This window comes from Phascolarctos cinereus, unplaced genomic scaffold (assembly GCF_003287225.1).
Source record: "Phascolarctos cinereus isolate Bilbo 61053 unplaced genomic scaffold, phaCin_HiC Scaffold_5;HRSCAF=322, whole genome shotgun sequence".
NCBI lineage: Eukaryota > Metazoa > Chordata > Mammalia > Diprotodontia > Phascolarctidae > Phascolarctos > Phascolarctos cinereus.
The window spans coordinates 253,994,993-254,012,427 of NW_027555958.1; the positions used below are offsets into that span (position 1 = coordinate 253,994,993).

Here is a 17,435-nt window from a genome sequence, read left to right on the forward strand (position 1 = left end):
GCTCCCCCCCCATTCTGTGTTTGCTGGATTTTTACTTTTTCCTCCCACTTGTCAGAAAACAAGTTGCCTCCTAACAGTGCCACCTCTTGGTTTTCCAAGTCCTTCCTGGGGAGCAATCTAGAAATTGAGCTCCATATTATAGTAAGCAAATGACTCCGTTGGACTTTCTTTGCCATTGCTCACCCCAGTGTCTGTGTTGCTGAGACCAGTATTTCTACCTGTTCTTCTGCTGCCCCAGCACGGCTTTTTAGTCTTCTTCCTCTACATTCAGCATCTGTCTCAGTTCCCATTGCTGCTAGAGCCCAAGGTACTGTCCACTGCATCCCTGTCCCATTGCTTCTGCCTCTACCTCTGCCTTGGGGGCCTCATTTCAGCACACCCCAGTAGGCAGTCACTAACCACCACTAATTTTCTCTTCTCCTGACCCGTGAATTCTCTTCTGACAACTCATGGACTCATAGCATCATTCTTTGGAGGACAAATAGCTGCCACTTCTTCAGAATGTACAGGCTCCCTCTTTTCAAATAACTTTGTTTTTTTAGCTCCAGATGTCCAGTTCCAGGGGTCCTTCCCTTTTACTCTTGTTTAATATTCAATCCTTTAATAATCTGATACAGGTCAAGATTCCTTTCTGTTTTTCTTCTTTATTTTTACACTGAAGCCCTTCCTGGTTTTTGTCATTTGTTTTGTTTTGTTTTTGGAGCATTCTTTTTTTAATATCTTAGAGAATAGAGAGGCTTTCCTTAAGTCTCTTTATGTTCTCATTTGGAAGGGATAGCAGCCTCCATATTGAAAACAGATGAACAGTCATTTGGCCATGAAATATGAGCATTGCATATTCATTGTTGATTACTGCAAGCATCTTCCTTCCTTCTCTGACCTACTGGAAGTGACAGCCTCAGTACTTACCTTTCTTCCTAGTAGCTGCCCTGTACCCTCATCCTGTTAACCTATGTTCAGGTTCATGAATCCTAGGCACTGCTTGGGCAGTATTCTTATTTTATCATAAGCCTATTCTTGTTTTATTGATAATTTTCCACTGTCATATTAGTAAGATAGATCTATAGATATGTAAAATGCTTTTGGGACTCAAAGTTGTTTGCATGCTTAAATTCAGTATCAGAAGTCAACAAATACAACTTGGTAATTGATTAGATGTGAGGTATGGGAGATGTCGAAGATGAGAGCCTGAGAGAATTTTGGTACCATTATTTTATCCTAAGGAAGACAGGAAATAGGGCAATCTTGAAGAAAAAATGGTAAGTTTAGTTTGGTATATTTAGCAGTTTCAGGTGCTAATGAGATGTCTGTTCCAAGAGAAATGCTCAAAAGGCAGTTGAAAGTGGAGCTCAGGGGAATTGGGGCTGGAAAAGGAATACTTCCCCTTTCTTCCTTAACTTACTTCAATATGAAGAAAAATTAATTTGGATGTAAGTTCAACTTTAGTGGCTCATCCATAGTATGGAGATAATGGTAGGTTTTTGAAAGTTATATCAATGAAGCATAATCTCTGGTAGGTAGGTTCTGCCAACCTTGAAAGGTTTTGAGCATGTTCCTAGTGAGAGACTGAATTTACTGTCTGAGGACCAACCTAGAAAAATATGGAGAAACTTAGCGGTGGAATTTTTTAAGCACCTTTGTGCTTAGGACACTGTACCAGGTGCTGTGGTGATGAATTCTTTACCACTTACTGAGTAGAGTTTTATGTTCTCTGTTCTTAATTGAAAAAGTAGGTGATTTCCTGCAAAGATTGTAATGTGTAAGGTTCCAACTATTCCCATCTCCCCATAGAAACTCCCTACCAAAGCTGAAAAAGAACACCATATGAAGCAGTGATTCATTAAAACAAAAGGGAAATAACATCCAATCTAGGACTTTACAAGAAGCCCAGATGCAGCTGATATTCTTGTTTTGGGGACCCTTCAGAGGACCTGAAGTCAGTGGAATCATAACCGCAGCTTGTCAGAGCAACTTCAGGAAACAAAGCCAACTTCAAGTGGATTACTTACTGCACAAAGAGACTAAAGGACTTAGGAGCCCAGGTAGTGCCCATCTTGGGTACTTCAGGAATTCTACAGCCACCCTTATCTCCACAGTCTGCTTTCTGCTGAATTAAACAATCAAGTTAGAGAACTACAGAAGCTGAGGAGTGGTTCTATTTGCTAATCTGGACATTGGGGTGGGTGATGCAATATTGTGCTGGATGCAGGACCATATGATTCCCCTAACTAAAGATCAGAGAGCTATTCTAGTCCACTTGGGTTCCATGTACCGGTTGCAACACCCACCTAATGCAAGTGGCTCTCGACCTGTTCCTCAGTTGGCAAAATTTCACTTTTATCCCATCTCAGGGCAAGAAGTTTGCCTCTAGTGATCATCAGGTACATCATCATGCATCTGACTGCTCAGGTTAGGTGTCCAGTTGCTAAGAAACCATGTCCATGATGAATCATTGCCACCATAGGAAGAGAAAGGGTTCTCTGGCCCAGCAGTTTCTTGGTTTTGGCCTCCAGGAAGACTTACCTGGTTAGAATGAATTGCTTTTGGATATAATCACCCTTCCTTATTTCTTCCCCTGGAGCAGAGATCCTGCACCTTAGAGCCTTTACTCTTCTCAAAGGGCTTCATAATGCCCTGGAGAAATAGCTTAAGTTTCTCTCATTTGGAAGGCTTTGTTTCCTCTGGGATGATTCAGACAATTTCTTTCCAGAAGAGGCTTGGAGCAACCAAAGGGTAGTATTGTTGGGAGGTGTCTTGTTTTCTAAGAGTGTGAGGAAGTTATGTAGCTATGGCAAATGTCTGTTTACTTGGAAGAAAGGGGATCGCCCTAGTCTGATTTGGTAGTTATTCTGAATCTCTGGATAAAGGTTAGGGAAGAGTCCTTATTTAGTTCCCATGGGAAAATGGGGCAACCTTTCTTCAGAGACTTCTAAAGGGGCAGAGTTTTACTATCATCCTCCTGATATGGTTTTCAGGGAGAGAGATGTTTTGGTTGGGTGAGCAAGGCAGTACTGGGGGGAGGATTTTATTTGGAGAGCTTCAATATCAACATAGATCCTGGAACAGAATCTGTGTAAAGGGTCTGCCACCTCTTAGTCACTTTACTACAGCTGATCCTGATGTGTGATAAAAAATTATTGATTGTGTTAGAGGTGTCTTCATTTGTTCTGTGACCCTGATGTTCCTGTTGCTGCTTCTGCTAATGATCACTACCTTGCCTTGTAAACTGATTTGGTATCTCCCAACACATGGATTAGATTGTTGAGACCTAAGACTTGGTCCTTCTGAAAGGAGGAGGAAAATCTTAGGATTTCTGCTTTTGTTCTCCTTGGGATTTTTTTTCTTTTTTTTCTGTATGGTGACTTTGTCATTGTTGTTCTGTGGCTGTTTTGGTTTTGCTTTTTTTGATTTATTTTTTCATTTTTACCATAGGAAGATTGTCCAGTAATTTAAAAGCATTTAAAGCTTTTAAATGCTAGAAGGTCTTCTAGAAGAGCCATAGGATCTTGCCCACCATAAAATGGTATGTGATAGAACCAATGTCTTACCAGGTTAATCCTCTTCTTAAAAGACAATAACCCTGTCCCTAGGACTTGACTGGCTTATACTATGCTGCTTCCTGGTAGCTTCTGGTAATGTTGATGTGGCTTCCTGGTCACCATTGGGCATAAAAGTTCCACCCCTGTGGGGGGTTCAGGCTCTTAAGACTTGGTTGTCCTAAGATACCTTCTCCTGCTGACCAGTTTCTATATGGAGATGGGGTGGGATGTCTGCCTGAGCTAAGTACTGCTATATCTTTTTTGAGATCTTTTCTATGTTATGGCCAATTAAATCTTCCTTTTCAACTGTTAAATGACCTATGAGTATCTCATTTTGTCCCATCACTAAACTAGAACTAACAGAGTGTCAGTGTAGATTAGATCTGTCCTGAACAAGGGGGATTAAAAGGAAGGAAAGAAAGGGGAAAAAACAGTGATCTAGGTCTGGGCTTTGTGAAGAGAGGAAGTGCAGAGGAGTGAGATTACATTTCAGTTATGATTGTTGTCCTTCATTCTGTAAGGGGACTAAAATGACTGTCACTGTGGTTGAGTTCAGAAGGCTCTACCACAGTTTGGGCACAAATAGTCATATTTGGAGTGAAGATGTCTCTAAATTTGCACATTGCACATTTCTTTTCAGCTACTGCAAGGTAATGGTGGGTTTTTGACAGCAACTCTCCCTCTACTTTAGTCTTGGCTTGTAACCTTTTCAAGTTAAATAATTTAACCTCAGTGTGTAGCTGACTTTGATACTGTTTTTGTCCTCATTGAAGGCATCTGACAACATTACTGAAAATATAATGCTAAAAATTAGTATGGGAGCAAGTATACACCCTTACTTTGCTCCATTGGTGACTGGGAAAGTGTGAGAGCAGCTTCATCCATTATCTGGAACCTGTATGGGCATGCTGTCATGAGACTGATGTACAGTACTGATGAACTTCTCTGGACATCCAAATTTTAATTTTCCACAAGCCCTCGTGACTGACAGTATCAAAGGCCTTGGACAGATTGGTGAACTGGTTCTGCTGCTGGCACTTCTGGAGTTATCAGGCAGCAAACACTGTTATCACCTGTTCCTTAGCCTTTTTTGAAGCCACACTGTCTCTTAGGTAGATGACCATCTTGCAAGGTGAAGGATCGGCCTATTTTTTAAAAAAATATTTTATTTTTCCCCAGTTACATGTAAAAATATTTTCTAACATTGACTTAAAAATTTTTGAGTTCCAAACTTTCTCTCTCTCCCTCACCTCCCCCTTCTCTGGGAAAGTAAGCAATTTGATATAGGTTATACATGTTTAATCGTGCAAAACATATTACCATATTAGTTATGTTGTGAGAGAAGACACAGAAACAAAGGAAGAAAAACCCATAGGAAAAAATACAGAAAGTGAAAAATAATATGTTTTGATCTTCCTTCAGGTTCCATCAGTTCTTTCTGTGGAGGTGGATAGCATTTTTCATCATAAGTCCTTTGGAATTGTCTTGGATCATTGTATTGCTGAGAATAGCTAAATCATTCATAGTTGATCATTGTTCAGTATTGCTGTTACTATGTACAGTGTTCTCCTAACTTTGCGTCAGTTCATGTAAGTCTTTCCAGTTTTCTGAAATTATCCTGCTCATCATTTTTTATAATACAGTAATAATCCATTCCCATCATATACCACCACTTATTCAGCCATTCCCCAATTGATGGGCTTCCTCTCAATTTCCAATTCTTTGCTACTAGAAAAAGAGCTGCTATGTATATTTTTGTACAAATAGGTGAAGGATCAGTCTATGAAGGAGGACTCTGGTAAGAATCTTGCCAGCAATGACTAAGAAAGACATTCCCCCAGCCCCACTTGTGATTGTCATAGGACAGTCTATTTCCTTTACCTTTATAGAGTTAGACAATGGAGGCATTCTTGAACTCCTGGGAGAATAACCTCCTCTTGCCACATAACCTGGAAAATTTCAGTCAGCTTTTGTATGAGCAGTGGACCCCCTGCCTTGTCAATCTCAGCTGAAATAGAAGAAGCACCAGGTACTTTGCCACATGAGAGGAGCTTAATGGTATCTAAAACCCCCTTCTTCAGTTGGAAGTTCAGCTAGAGAGGGATTAACTTCAACTTGAGGTATACAGTCAATGGTTTTAACATTGATTGATGGATGACATTGAGAACATTGTGAAGTGTTCAGCCCATCTCTCCAGGATCATGTCCTTATCACTAATCAATGTGGCTCCATCAGCACTGAGTAGTTGACATGCATCATAGGTCTTTGGCCAATAAATAGCATTCAGGAGGGCATCATAAAAGTGCTGTGGATTGTTACTATCACTGTACAACTGTTTTTCTTCTGCCTTCTCACTGCATCTCTCTGAGTTTTGCTTGCACTTTCCTTTTGATGGAGATAAATGCTGCCTTCCTAGAGATGGATGGATAGTAATCTCTGTGGAGTTCTCATTTTTCATTTATCAACTTCAAAATTTCCCCATCATTTTCATCAAACCAGTCTTGATGTTTGTGAGAGTTCTGGCCCAGATGAGTAAATGCAATGCTGTACACCATATTTCTGAAAGCTGCCCATTCCTTTTCTGATCCACTATGGCCAACTGTGTGTTGGCTCAGCTTTACCTCCAAGTTAGTAATGAACTGTTCCTTCTTGGAGAAGCACTCTAATCTGTTGACATTGTCTTCTGGTAGTCATCTTGCCTGGGGCCCCTGCTTTTGTTGAATGTGAATATTTAGTTTGGAAAGGATAAGTCTGTGATCAGTCCAGCACTTTGCATCACATGTCGCCTTTGTCACTCTCACATCCTGTGGGTCTCTTCTCCTTACAGTCACATAGTCTGTTAAATGCCAATGTTTGCTGCCAGGGTGCATCCACAAAGTTGTATTGTGTTTAAGCAAACAGAAGACAGTGTTGGTGATGAGAAGGTTATGAGATGCACAAATCTTAAGTATTAAGTGACTATTATCGTTGCTGTTTCAATCTGCATTCCTCCCAAGGACTCCCTACCATGTCTGGTAGTCTGTGTCTGCTCTTACATTAAAGTCACCCAGAATTATAAGCTTGTCCTTTTTCTAGCATATTGATGATGAGGGTCTCCAGGTCTTCCCAAAATTTTTCTTTGACCTTATCAGGGTTCGTCGTGGTAGGAACATAAGCACTGGTGATGGTGGCATGACACTTTCCTCAAGTGGCAGTCTCATCATGAGCCTGTTGTTCACTCCTTTTGGTAGACATACAAGCTTGTTGACTAGATTATTTTTGATTGCAAAAGTTATGCCAGCTTTATGGCACTCCCTTTCAGTGTGGCCACTCCAGAAAAACATGTATCCAGCTCTGTCTTGAATAAGCTGGCCTTCATTTGCTAGCCTTATTTCACTCATGGCTGCTATTTGGATGTGATACCTGTTGAGTTCTCTTGCAACAAAAGCTGTTCGTCTTTCAGGTCTACTGGATTTCGTGTTGTCCATAAGCGTGTGCACATTCCACGTATCAATGGTGAGTGGAATCATCTTTGCAAAAATTTTTGTACATCTTGTGTGTGTGTGTGTGTGTGTGTGTGTGTGTGTGTGTGTGTGTGTGTTTCTACCGCAGGGTGGGATCCTTGCCTGCCGTGGTGAGCAGGCCAGGGTTGGGTGAAGCAGACAATTTTTAGGGCCCCTTTCTAGGCCCTTCCTCACAGCAGGAGGTGAGCAGCATGAGCCTTTGAAAAGGCTGCTTAGACACCCAGGGGGCTGTCAAATCCCACTGCTGCTTCAGTCTAGTGAGAAGATAACTCTTTGGCTGGGGCTGCCTGTGTGCAGGGTTGTGACTACAGCTCCCAGTATATCTATCAGCTCCCAGTGTATCTGCACCTGCTGCTTCGTCACTTGCCTGTTGCCACAGGACTTTGAGGTAGGTAAAAATGATAAAATGGTGTAGATAATGTCTTTAGCTTTGCACATAAATTGGATTTAAGTGAGGCAGAGTTGCTTGACTTCTTAGGCCTCACTCTCTCTTCCAGAGTCATCAAAGTCCAGTGACAAGACAAAAGTCAAGACGACTGACGATGGTTCAGGATTCGGTGGATGACCTTGGTGTCTTTGATGTCTAACCAAGCTCTAAGCACTTTACAGCACCTGCATGGCCTGTTGGAACAAATTTGTTCTCGTCTGCCCATTCCACTGGACGAAGTCTTCACATGCTTAGGGTAGACATCACCCTAACTTACCAAAGGGTTTGAGACCCCTCTGTTACCCTCAACCTGGTTTAGCCTCTCTGCAAAAAAGGTTTACCAGGGTGTGGCCGCTGTGCATGCTATTGCTTCTTGGAGCCACAGGTGAGAGTTTGGTGAAGCAGGTAGACACCAAAGGTGGAAAGCAGACCTGAAGAGGGCTTGGCAGCCCTTACACCAGAGCTGCTAGTCCTCCCTGAACACACCCTACACCCTCACCCTGCTTCAGTTGTATTTTACTAGTATTGAATCTGTTCCTTTTATCTCTTCACCTTCTTTGTGAAAGTACAAGAAGCAAAGAGAGGGAAAAAAATATAAGATATAATGGAGGAAAAATGGTGATCATAACTGTGAATGTGAGCTGAATGAACTCACATAAAATAGGAGGGTAGCAGAATCAACAATAACATGTTTACAGGAAACAAACTAGAAAAATATTTGGAGCTTACATTATGGGCTGGAGTCATATTATTGCTTCAGATGAATCAGAAAAAGCAGGGTGCGAATCATATGATAAAGCGGTAGTAAAAAAAAGAAATGCTTAAAAGAGACACACAGGAAAAAGGTATAATAAACTGCAGAAATTTCCCCCAGTATCAAATTTAAAATCCTGTTTGGCTTTATCTGTCTATCTATCTATCTATCTATCTATCTATCTATCTATCTGTCTGTCTGTCTGTCTGTCTGTCTGTCTGTCTATCTATCTATCTATCTATCTATCTATCTAGTTAGCTAACTAGCTATTTTTAGTTTTCAGCATTTACTTCCACAAGATTTTGAGTTCCAAATTTTCTCCCCATCTCTTCCCTCCACCCACCTTTTGGCAGCAGGCATTCTGATTACCCCTTTCCCTAATCTGCCTCCCCTTCTCTCAGTCTCCCCCTTCCCCCCCTTTGTCTTATCCTATTCCCCTTCTATTGTCCTGAAGAGTAAGGTAGATTTCTATACCCTATTGCCCGTGTATCTTATTTCCCAGTTGTACGTAAAAACAGTTTTAACATCTGTTTTTAAAACTTTAAGTTCCAAATTCTCACCCTTCCTCCCTCTCAATCCACCTTCATTGAGAAGGCAAGCAATTTGCTGTAGGTTTTACATGTGTAGTCATGTAAAACACTTCCATAATAGTCACGTTGTGAAAGACTAACTATATTTCCCCCCCCCACCCTGTTTAATTTATTCTTTCCTTTGACCTTGTCCTGCCTCAAAAGTGTTTGCTTCTGATTACCTCCTCCACTAATCTGCCTTCCCTTCTATCACCACCCCCCCCATTCCTTTTCCCCCCTACTTTCCTAGGGGGGTAAGGTTGGGTAAGATAGATTTCCATACCCGATTGAGTGTGTATGTTATTCCCTCCTTAAGCCAAATCTGATGAGAGTAAGGTTCACTCATTCCCTCTCACCTCCCCCCTCCTTCCCTCCTCTGTAAAAGGTTTTCTTGCCTCTTTTATGTGAATTAATTTACCCCATTCTACCTCTCCCTTTCTCCTTCTCCCAGTACATTCCTCTCTCACCCCTTAATTTTATCTTTTAGATATCATCCCTTCATATTCATCTCACCCTGTGTCCTCTGTCTATATATATATATATATATATATATATATATATATATATAGTGTGTGTATATATATATATTGTGTGTGTATATATATATATATATGTGTGTGTGTGTGTGTGTGTTGTATATATATAATGAGAAGGGTCTCATGAGTTACAAATATCATCTTTCCATTTAGGAATGTAAACAGTTATACTTTAGTAAGTCCGTTATGATTTCTCTTTCCTGTTTACTTTTTCATGCTTCTCTTGAGTCTTGTATTTGAAAGTCAGTTTTTCTATTTAGCTCTGGTCAAGAATGCATTAAATTTCTGTACATCATTGAATATCAATTTTGTTCCATCATTGATTACACTCAGTTTTGCTGGGTAGGGGATTCTTGGTTTTAATTCTAGTTCTTTTGACCTCTGGAATATCATATTCCAAGCCCTCTAATCCCTTAATGTAGAAGCTGCTAAATCTTGTGTTATACTGATTGTGTTTCCACAATACTTGAATTGTTTTCTTTCTAGCTGCTTTCAATATTTTCTCCTTGACCTGGGAACTCTGGAATTTGGCTGTAATATTCCTGAGAGTTTTTATTTTGGGGTCTCTTTCAGGAGGTAATAGGTGGATTCTTTCAATTTCTATTTTAGCCTCTGGTTCTAGAATATCAGGGCAGTTTTCCTTGATAATTTCTTGAAAGATGATGTCTAGGCTCTTTTTTTGATTGTGGCTTTCAGGTAGTCTACTACTTTTAAAATTATCTCTCCTGGATCTATTTTCTAGGTAAATTGTTTTTTCAATGAGATATTTCACATTATCTTCTTTTTTTTTCATTCTTTTGGTTTTGTTTTATAATTTTTTGATTTCTCATAATCATTAGCTTCCATTTGCTCCATTCTAATTTTTAAGGAATAATTTTCTTCAGTGAGCTTTTGGACCTCCTTTTCCATTTGGCCAATTCTACTTTTTAAGGCATTCTTCTCCTCATTGGCTTTTTGGACCTCTTTTTTCATTTGGTCTAGTCTATTTTTTAAAGGTGTTATTTTCTTCAGTATGTTTTTGAGTCTCTTTTAGCAGGCTATTGACTAATTTTTCATGATTTTCTTGGATCACTCTCACTTCTCTTCCTAGTTTTTCCTCTTATTCTCTTACTTGATTTTCAGAATTCTTTTTAAGCTCTTCTGTAGCCTGAGACCAATTCATATTTGTCTTGGAGGCTTTGGATGTAGGAGCTTTGACTTTGTTGTCTTCTTCTGAGTGTATGTTTTGATCTTCCTTGTTACTAAAGCAAATTTCTTTAGTCTGAGTTTTTTTTCCCATTGTTTGCTTATTTTCCCAGCCAGTTACTTGACTTTTTAACTCTTTGTTAAGGTAGGGCTTTGCTTCCATTGTGGAGGGTGTATTGTCACAAGCTTCAGGGGTTTTGTGCAGCTGTTTTCAGAGATACTTCCAAAGACCTGTAAGTTTTTAGTTCTTCCAGAGTGATGTGATCTAAGGAGAGGTGTTTACTACTCTCCTGGCCTGTCCTCTAATCTGTGAGTGACCACAGGCAATCTTTTCTGCCCTGGAACTGTGAGGAGGATTCCCACTGCTGCCACAAACTCTGCTATGCCAGTGCTCTTACTCACCCCGGGACTGTGACCCAGATCCAAGTATGGGCAAAGCAACAGAATCCTGCCTCAGTGCCAGCAAAGAGACCCCTGTAATCTCCTTCTGATCAGTAGTTTGATCTCTTTACCCTCTGTGGGCTGAGAGCTCTGGAAGCAGGTGCTGCTGCTGCAGCTGCCACCACACCAGAACTGTACTGGGGCCAGGGCTTGACTGTGCTGCTCTCTCACTCAGGTCCAACAGACCTTTCCTACTGACCTTCTAAGTTATCTTTAGAATTTGTGAGTTCAAAAGGCTGTAAACCACTATAGCTGTCATGATTTAGTCCTCCGAGGCCTGCACCAGGTTCACCAGGCCTCTTTCTGTACCGGTATGGCTTATGCTGGACTGTGCTCCTCTCTCGCCCTGGTGCAACAGACCTCTCCCGTTGATCTTCCAGGTTGTATTGGACTAGAAATTTGTTTCACTCTGTCTTTTTGTGGGTTCTGCCACTCTAGAATTTGTTTAGAGTCATTTTTCGAAGGTGTTTGGGGGGAGAACTTGAGCAAATCCCTGTCTTTACTCCACCATCTTGGCACTGCCTCCCCACACCCCTTTTTGACTCTTAAAGCCTTTCATAACCTGACCCTGGGAATTTGTTCCATGAAGTTTGGATTCAGTCAAAGGGCTGAACTTGAGGACCTACAGGGCCACATGTGGTCTTGAGGCCTCAGGTTCCCCATCCCTGTTGGCCCCTTCCTACATTTCCAGTCTGATTACACTTTATTGCCTTCCACGTAACTCTGTGATCCAGTGTCACTGGTCTCCTTGTTGTTTCTCACACATGACACTCCATCTCCCAACTCCCAGCATTTTCACTGGCTGTCCTCTATTCCTGTAACACTTTCTGTTCTCATCTCTGCCTTCTAACTTCCCTGGCTTCTTTCAAGTTCCAGTTAAAATCCTACCTTCTACAAGAAATTTATCCTAATCCCCTTTACTGATAGTGTCCTCCCTCTGAGATTACCTCCAAGTTGTCCTGCTCAGGTCCTGATTACTGCAAATAATGAATCCTGCAAAGTATTTGCATATTTGAATTTGCATTTTTCAAAGTTATAAATATCTGTAAATTGGGCAGTTGGTTTTAGCCCAATGGAAGTATGCAATGAAGATTTTTAGAAAATAAGTTTTAAAAATATTTTCTTAACATAAGAGTATAATAAAAATGTATTTCTGATTCAGGTTTATTACAAACAAGGTAATAAAGTAGTTATAGAAAGCAAAATTTAAAAAAAATAATTACTGAATATTATATCCAAAGGGAGGAAACAAGTACCTACCATGTTTCAGGCACTATGCTAAGAGCCTTACAAATATTATCTTACTTGATCTTCACAACAACCCTGGGAGATAGGTTAAAGATAAGCCTGTACTGATATGTGATGAAAATATCTTTATTGTTTAAAATATTTTGGTGATGTACTCTAGCTATTTTCTAGTTCTTTAAATTTTCATACCTTTGCTGGTAGGTGCAGAGAGCTTTATTTAGATCTTCGCAGACTTACATGCTCCATTCTCGTACCATAAACCAAGTTACCAGGGGCATTATCAAAAATTAATAATTCTTTAAAAAGATATTGTCCTTGAAGTATTTTTCAGCAGTATTAGAAAATAGCTTTAGTTACTTATGCTTTATTTGACCACCAAAGAACTGGAAGCAATAGATGATTGTAGTTTCTCAGAGTACAAGGATTTCAATATATAAACAAGCATTGGTTTTAATTTAAATCCCCTAATTAAAATATAAAATATAAATACCACAATATTAATTATAATAATAATAAATATAAAAAATAAAATCCCTTAAATTACCTCTTAATAAAAGTGTTGGGTGATCCTTAGACACTTTAAATTAAGGTGAGTTTTTCTTTCTTAGAATTGTAAGTTCTGGAAGGCATCCTTTTCACAGAATAAGTCTATTTCATCCACCAAATTAAAAATTTATTGATTAATGTAACCTTATTTGATTATTTTCTTCAAAAAATCAAGACAACTAACTGCCATATCCTCATCTGTACTCTGGCCACCTCTCTGGTAGTTTTAACGTTATGTATTATTTCCTCATTATCTACTTTATTTCCATTTTCTTTTACTATCATATATTTGATACTTTTATCTGAATGGGTGCTAAAAGCAATGTGTTTTGATTATGGTTTTCAATTCACACAGCTAAAAGATGTGCCGTTTCCATCAGTGTAACACTCTTGTTCCTTGTAGTTGTTTGCAGAGTGCAAAAAACTGATGCCCCTTTTTTTACTTACATGTTATATAATATTCCATACCATAGATTCAGACATTACAAAATTTCATTCTGTTGTAGTGTTACCATAGGACCATATTCATACCATTCAGTTACATCAGATTTTTGTTCTAATGCAATAACAAGCTTATTTTTTGTGAAGGCAGTGTTTCCACCTGAAGTATTCTTCCTTTTGTTCATTTTATTAAAGCTGCCACTCCTCCTTCCCCCCAACTTTACCCCTTTCTCATATCTAGCCTGGTTGTACTCTCCTTGATTTCATTATGCTTTCTGGAATTTCATTGTATTGTAATATAACGTCAGTCCTGAAACTCACATTTCTTCAGTGGTCCATGCCCCTGGGGTCCCTTCCTCCCTTTGACTGGGGAAGGCCACACTCTTTTAGACTTGATGATGCCCTTTCCTATACCTGGTAATGCTCTTCCTTACCACCCCCACTTCAGTTTCTTTTATGTGTTGTCTTCCTTTATTAGATTGTGAGTTCCTTGAGGGCAAGGACTGTCTTTTGCTTTTCCTTATATTCCCAAAGCTTAGCCAGGTAGCTAGCACATAGTAGGTACTTAATGTTTATTGACTGACCACTTTGAAACTGGCATTTTTTTTATTGATGTCGTTATCATGGATTTCTTTAGTATCTCTTCTTCTCCCAGGGGACCACTCCGTATACAAATAGTATTTTTTTAAAGACAAAAAAAAGGAAAGAAAAAGTAGAAAAAATAACTACAATTGATCAATACATTAAAAAAGTCTAAAAAATATGATGTGTAACACCTGTGGACCTCCCACCTCCTTAAAGGAGTGGATTGAAAATGTCCTCTTAAAAAAAATGTCCTTTTAATATCATTTCTTTAAGGGCTCTTTAAAAAAAAACTCCCAACAACACAATTCTTGTTAAATAGTACACAGTAGCACATCATATCCACGATCCACTATAGGCAGGTGTAGACTGACAAGTTAGTGGCATGTTAAAACCCTTGACTAGCTTGCTTCTATCACATTAATTGAATTTTGACTTACATTAAATGTGATCTGGTATTGTTTTATAATTCTCACTAAATTGGATTTTGCATTATTTGAACTTAAATTAATTGTGACCTGTGTATATCTTGCCTATACATAGTTTGCATGTCGTTTTCCCCTTTAGACTGTCAGTTCCTTGAGAGCAGAGACTATTTGCCTTTTATCCTCAGCATTTAGCACACTGCCAGGTATATAATAGGTAATTAATAAATGCTATATGACTGACTGACAGTACTCAATATATATGCCCTGAATGGCATAGTGTTTAAAGATAAAGCTAATTGAAATATAGGGAGAAACAAAGCAAACCTATAAAACTTGAAGAACTCATTGTGTTCTTTTTAGACCTAGACAAAGCTAATAAAAACATAAATAAGAAAAACTTAAGGAACTGAGTAGAATTTTATAGATATTAGCTGTCATAGACTTCTGGTGATTATTGAATGGGAATCAAAAGAAGTATGCATATCTTTTAACTTTGTATCACACACTTTACAAAAGTGACCATGTTCTAATGCATTGCAAACAAATGCGGAAAAGCAGAAACTAATATCTTTTGCTGCCGACTATACACACACACACACAAAAATGCAATTAAGGGTATTTGAGGAAAGGATTAAAAATTAAATGTAGCCTGATACCCTAAAGAATGTATGGGTCAAACAATTATAGAAATAATAGAAACAATAATTTTATCAAAATGACAACAGTGAGGCAACATACCAAAACTTTTGAAATACAACCAAAAGGATCCTTGTTGGAAATTTGTGTTTCTAAATATTCATCCATAAAAGATAAAAAGAACAAATAAATGATTTAGAACAAATCACCTCCCAAATAAAAATCAGAATAGAAATTCTGAAAAATAAAAGACGAGAGAGAAGCAAAAAAAATGAAAAAATGATTTACAGCTGATGAAGAAATGAAATTATTTTTAAAACCATGTATATTGTTTTCCTGGTTATGCTTATTGTGTTTCTCTAGTTTTTGTCATAGCCATCTTTTCCTGTGGTATAGTAATATTCCATTCCATACCACAATTTATTAGCTGTGCCCCAGTCAGTGGGCATCTACTTTATTTCCAATTCTTTGCCACTACAAAAAGTGCTGCTTTGGTGTAAAAGAGCTTTTCTTTTTGTCATTGTCGTCCTCGGGGTATATGCCTAGTAGTGGAGTCACTGGGACAAAGGGTATGGATAGGTCATTTTCTTTGCATAATTCCATATTGCTTTCCAGAATGGTTATACCAATTTATAGCTCCACTAGCCATGCATTAATATACCTGTCTTTCTATAGCTTCTTTAGCATTGACTGCTGCCATCATTTGTCTTTTTTTGCCACTGGTTTTCTAGCTTCAGAATTGTTTTTCTGTGCTCTTAGTAGTGTTTTTGAGAATGGCTTTTGATTTTACATATTTATCGTAGTTGTCTGTATGTCAAAAATAGTGATACAAAGGAGTTTTCCTCCGATTGACCACTTCCGTTTTTATGCTGAATGAATTAATTTTGTTTATACAAAAGCTTTTAATTTAATGTAATCAAAATTATCTATTTTATCTTTTGTAATTGCTTCTATCCCTTGTTAGCTACGTATTCATCCCCTACCCATATCTGTGAAAGGTTTATGATCTTCTCTTCTAATTTTTTTAATAGTATGATATAATTTTTTTTATGGTATGGATATTTAGGTCAGTGTCTATTTTGCATTTATTGTGGAATATGGTGGAAAGTGTTGGTCTAAGCCTAATTTCTCTTTGACTACTTACCTTTTCTCAGGTGTTCTTTTCAAATAAGTTCCTTCCTAAATAACTTACATAGTTTATTAACAAACTGTTAGTTTATTTGATTTTTTAAAAACAAGGAAAGGCTAAATCTAAAAAATAAAAAGAATTTATAACAAATAAGAGGAAAGTGTTAAGACTTTTTGCCTAATTGTGTGGCAACAAAACTGAAAAATGAAATGAATGAATAAATACAAAAATGTTAAATACCCAGATTAACAAGACGAGAAATAGAGACTCTAGGTGACTTGATATCAAAAAAGAAATTGTGTAAGATCCATGTATATTTACAATGATCAGATAATACGTGAGCAGTAATTCCAGTATTGCATTAACTTGCTTACAAAGATAGCAAAAGATGATGTCATCCTGTTTGTCTCTTTTTATACAAACCTGGGAAAAACAAAGCGGAGAAAGAAAATTATAGAGTATTGTCTAATAAATATCCATACAAAAAGCTGAATAAAATATTAGTAAAACTGATACAGCAACACATTAAAAATTATACAGTATAGCTAGGATGGATTTATACCAAGAATATAGGGTTGGTTTAGCATTAAGGAAACTAAACATGAGACTTTGCTAATTAAAAAAAAAACCCCATATAAATCACATGATTATGTCAATAGATGCAAAAAAAAACCCCTTTTGACAAAATATGCCTTCCACTTATATACATTTAATCACCTAAAGAACATAGGAATAAATGGACTTTTATTTAATATGGTAAATAGTATTTGTGTAATAGTAAGAGCAAGAATTATATGTAATAAAGAAATGCTAGAGGTCTTTTGAAAAAGATCTGAAGTAAAGCAAGGATGTTCATTTTTATCACTTATGTGATGTCATCTTGAAGTAGTGGCTTTTGTAACATGTAGGATAAAGAAATTGTAGGAATAAAGATAAACAAAAATTATTTTTTGCAAGTCTAGTTTACTTAGAGAACCCTAGAGATTTGACTAAAAATCAATTGAAACAATTTCAGTAAAGGAGCAGCATATAAAATAAAGTCATAAAAATAATGTTTTTCTTTTTATCATTAATAAAACTCAATAGGAACATCATAGAGAAAGAAATTCATTTAAAATCATCTCAAAATGAAAAAATATCTGGGAATTCATCTCTCAAAACACATTCAGGATTTCCATGAATTCAGTGCTAAATGTTCTTTACTAAATGAAGACCTAAATATTAATTGCTCCTGGTTGGACTATGTTAATATAATGATTAGCTAAATTAATTTATGAATTTAGTGCCATGCTAATCATACTGCCAAAGGATTACTTTATAGAACTTGAAAAAATTTAATTCATATGGAGGAACAAAAGGTCTAGAATCTCAAGGGAAGCCACAGGAAAAAGTAGGATTGAAGGGGGCCTGCCAGTATCAGATCTCAAACTATATTTAAAAAAATCATTGTGGAATAAAAACCTCAATACTC

General features: G+C 37.8%; 1 protein-coding gene across 6 annotated transcripts in view; it reads left to right on the top strand.

Annotated features, from left to right (window-relative positions):
- Positions 1 to 17,435, top strand: part of NDEL1 (nudE neurodevelopment protein 1 like 1) — a 103,217-nt gene that overhangs the window by 10,738 nt on the left and 75,044 nt on the right. For 2 of the 6 annotated variants that reach the window (XM_020966437.2, XM_020966435.2), the window contains exon 2: positions 6,982 to 7,034. The exons of 1 other annotated variant lie outside the window; for it this stretch is intronic. In XM_020966437.2, coding sequence (XP_020822096.1) covers positions 7,032 to 7,034 — 3 coding nt within the window. In that variant the 5' untranslated portion in view covers positions 6,982 to 7,031. Of the gene's footprint in view, positions 1 to 3,432; positions 3,524 to 6,981; positions 7,035 to 7,539; positions 7,855 to 17,435 lie in introns of all 6 variants that reach the window. 3 more of the 6 variants (XM_078155672.1, XM_020966436.2, XM_078155671.1) reach the window with 3 other exon arrangements.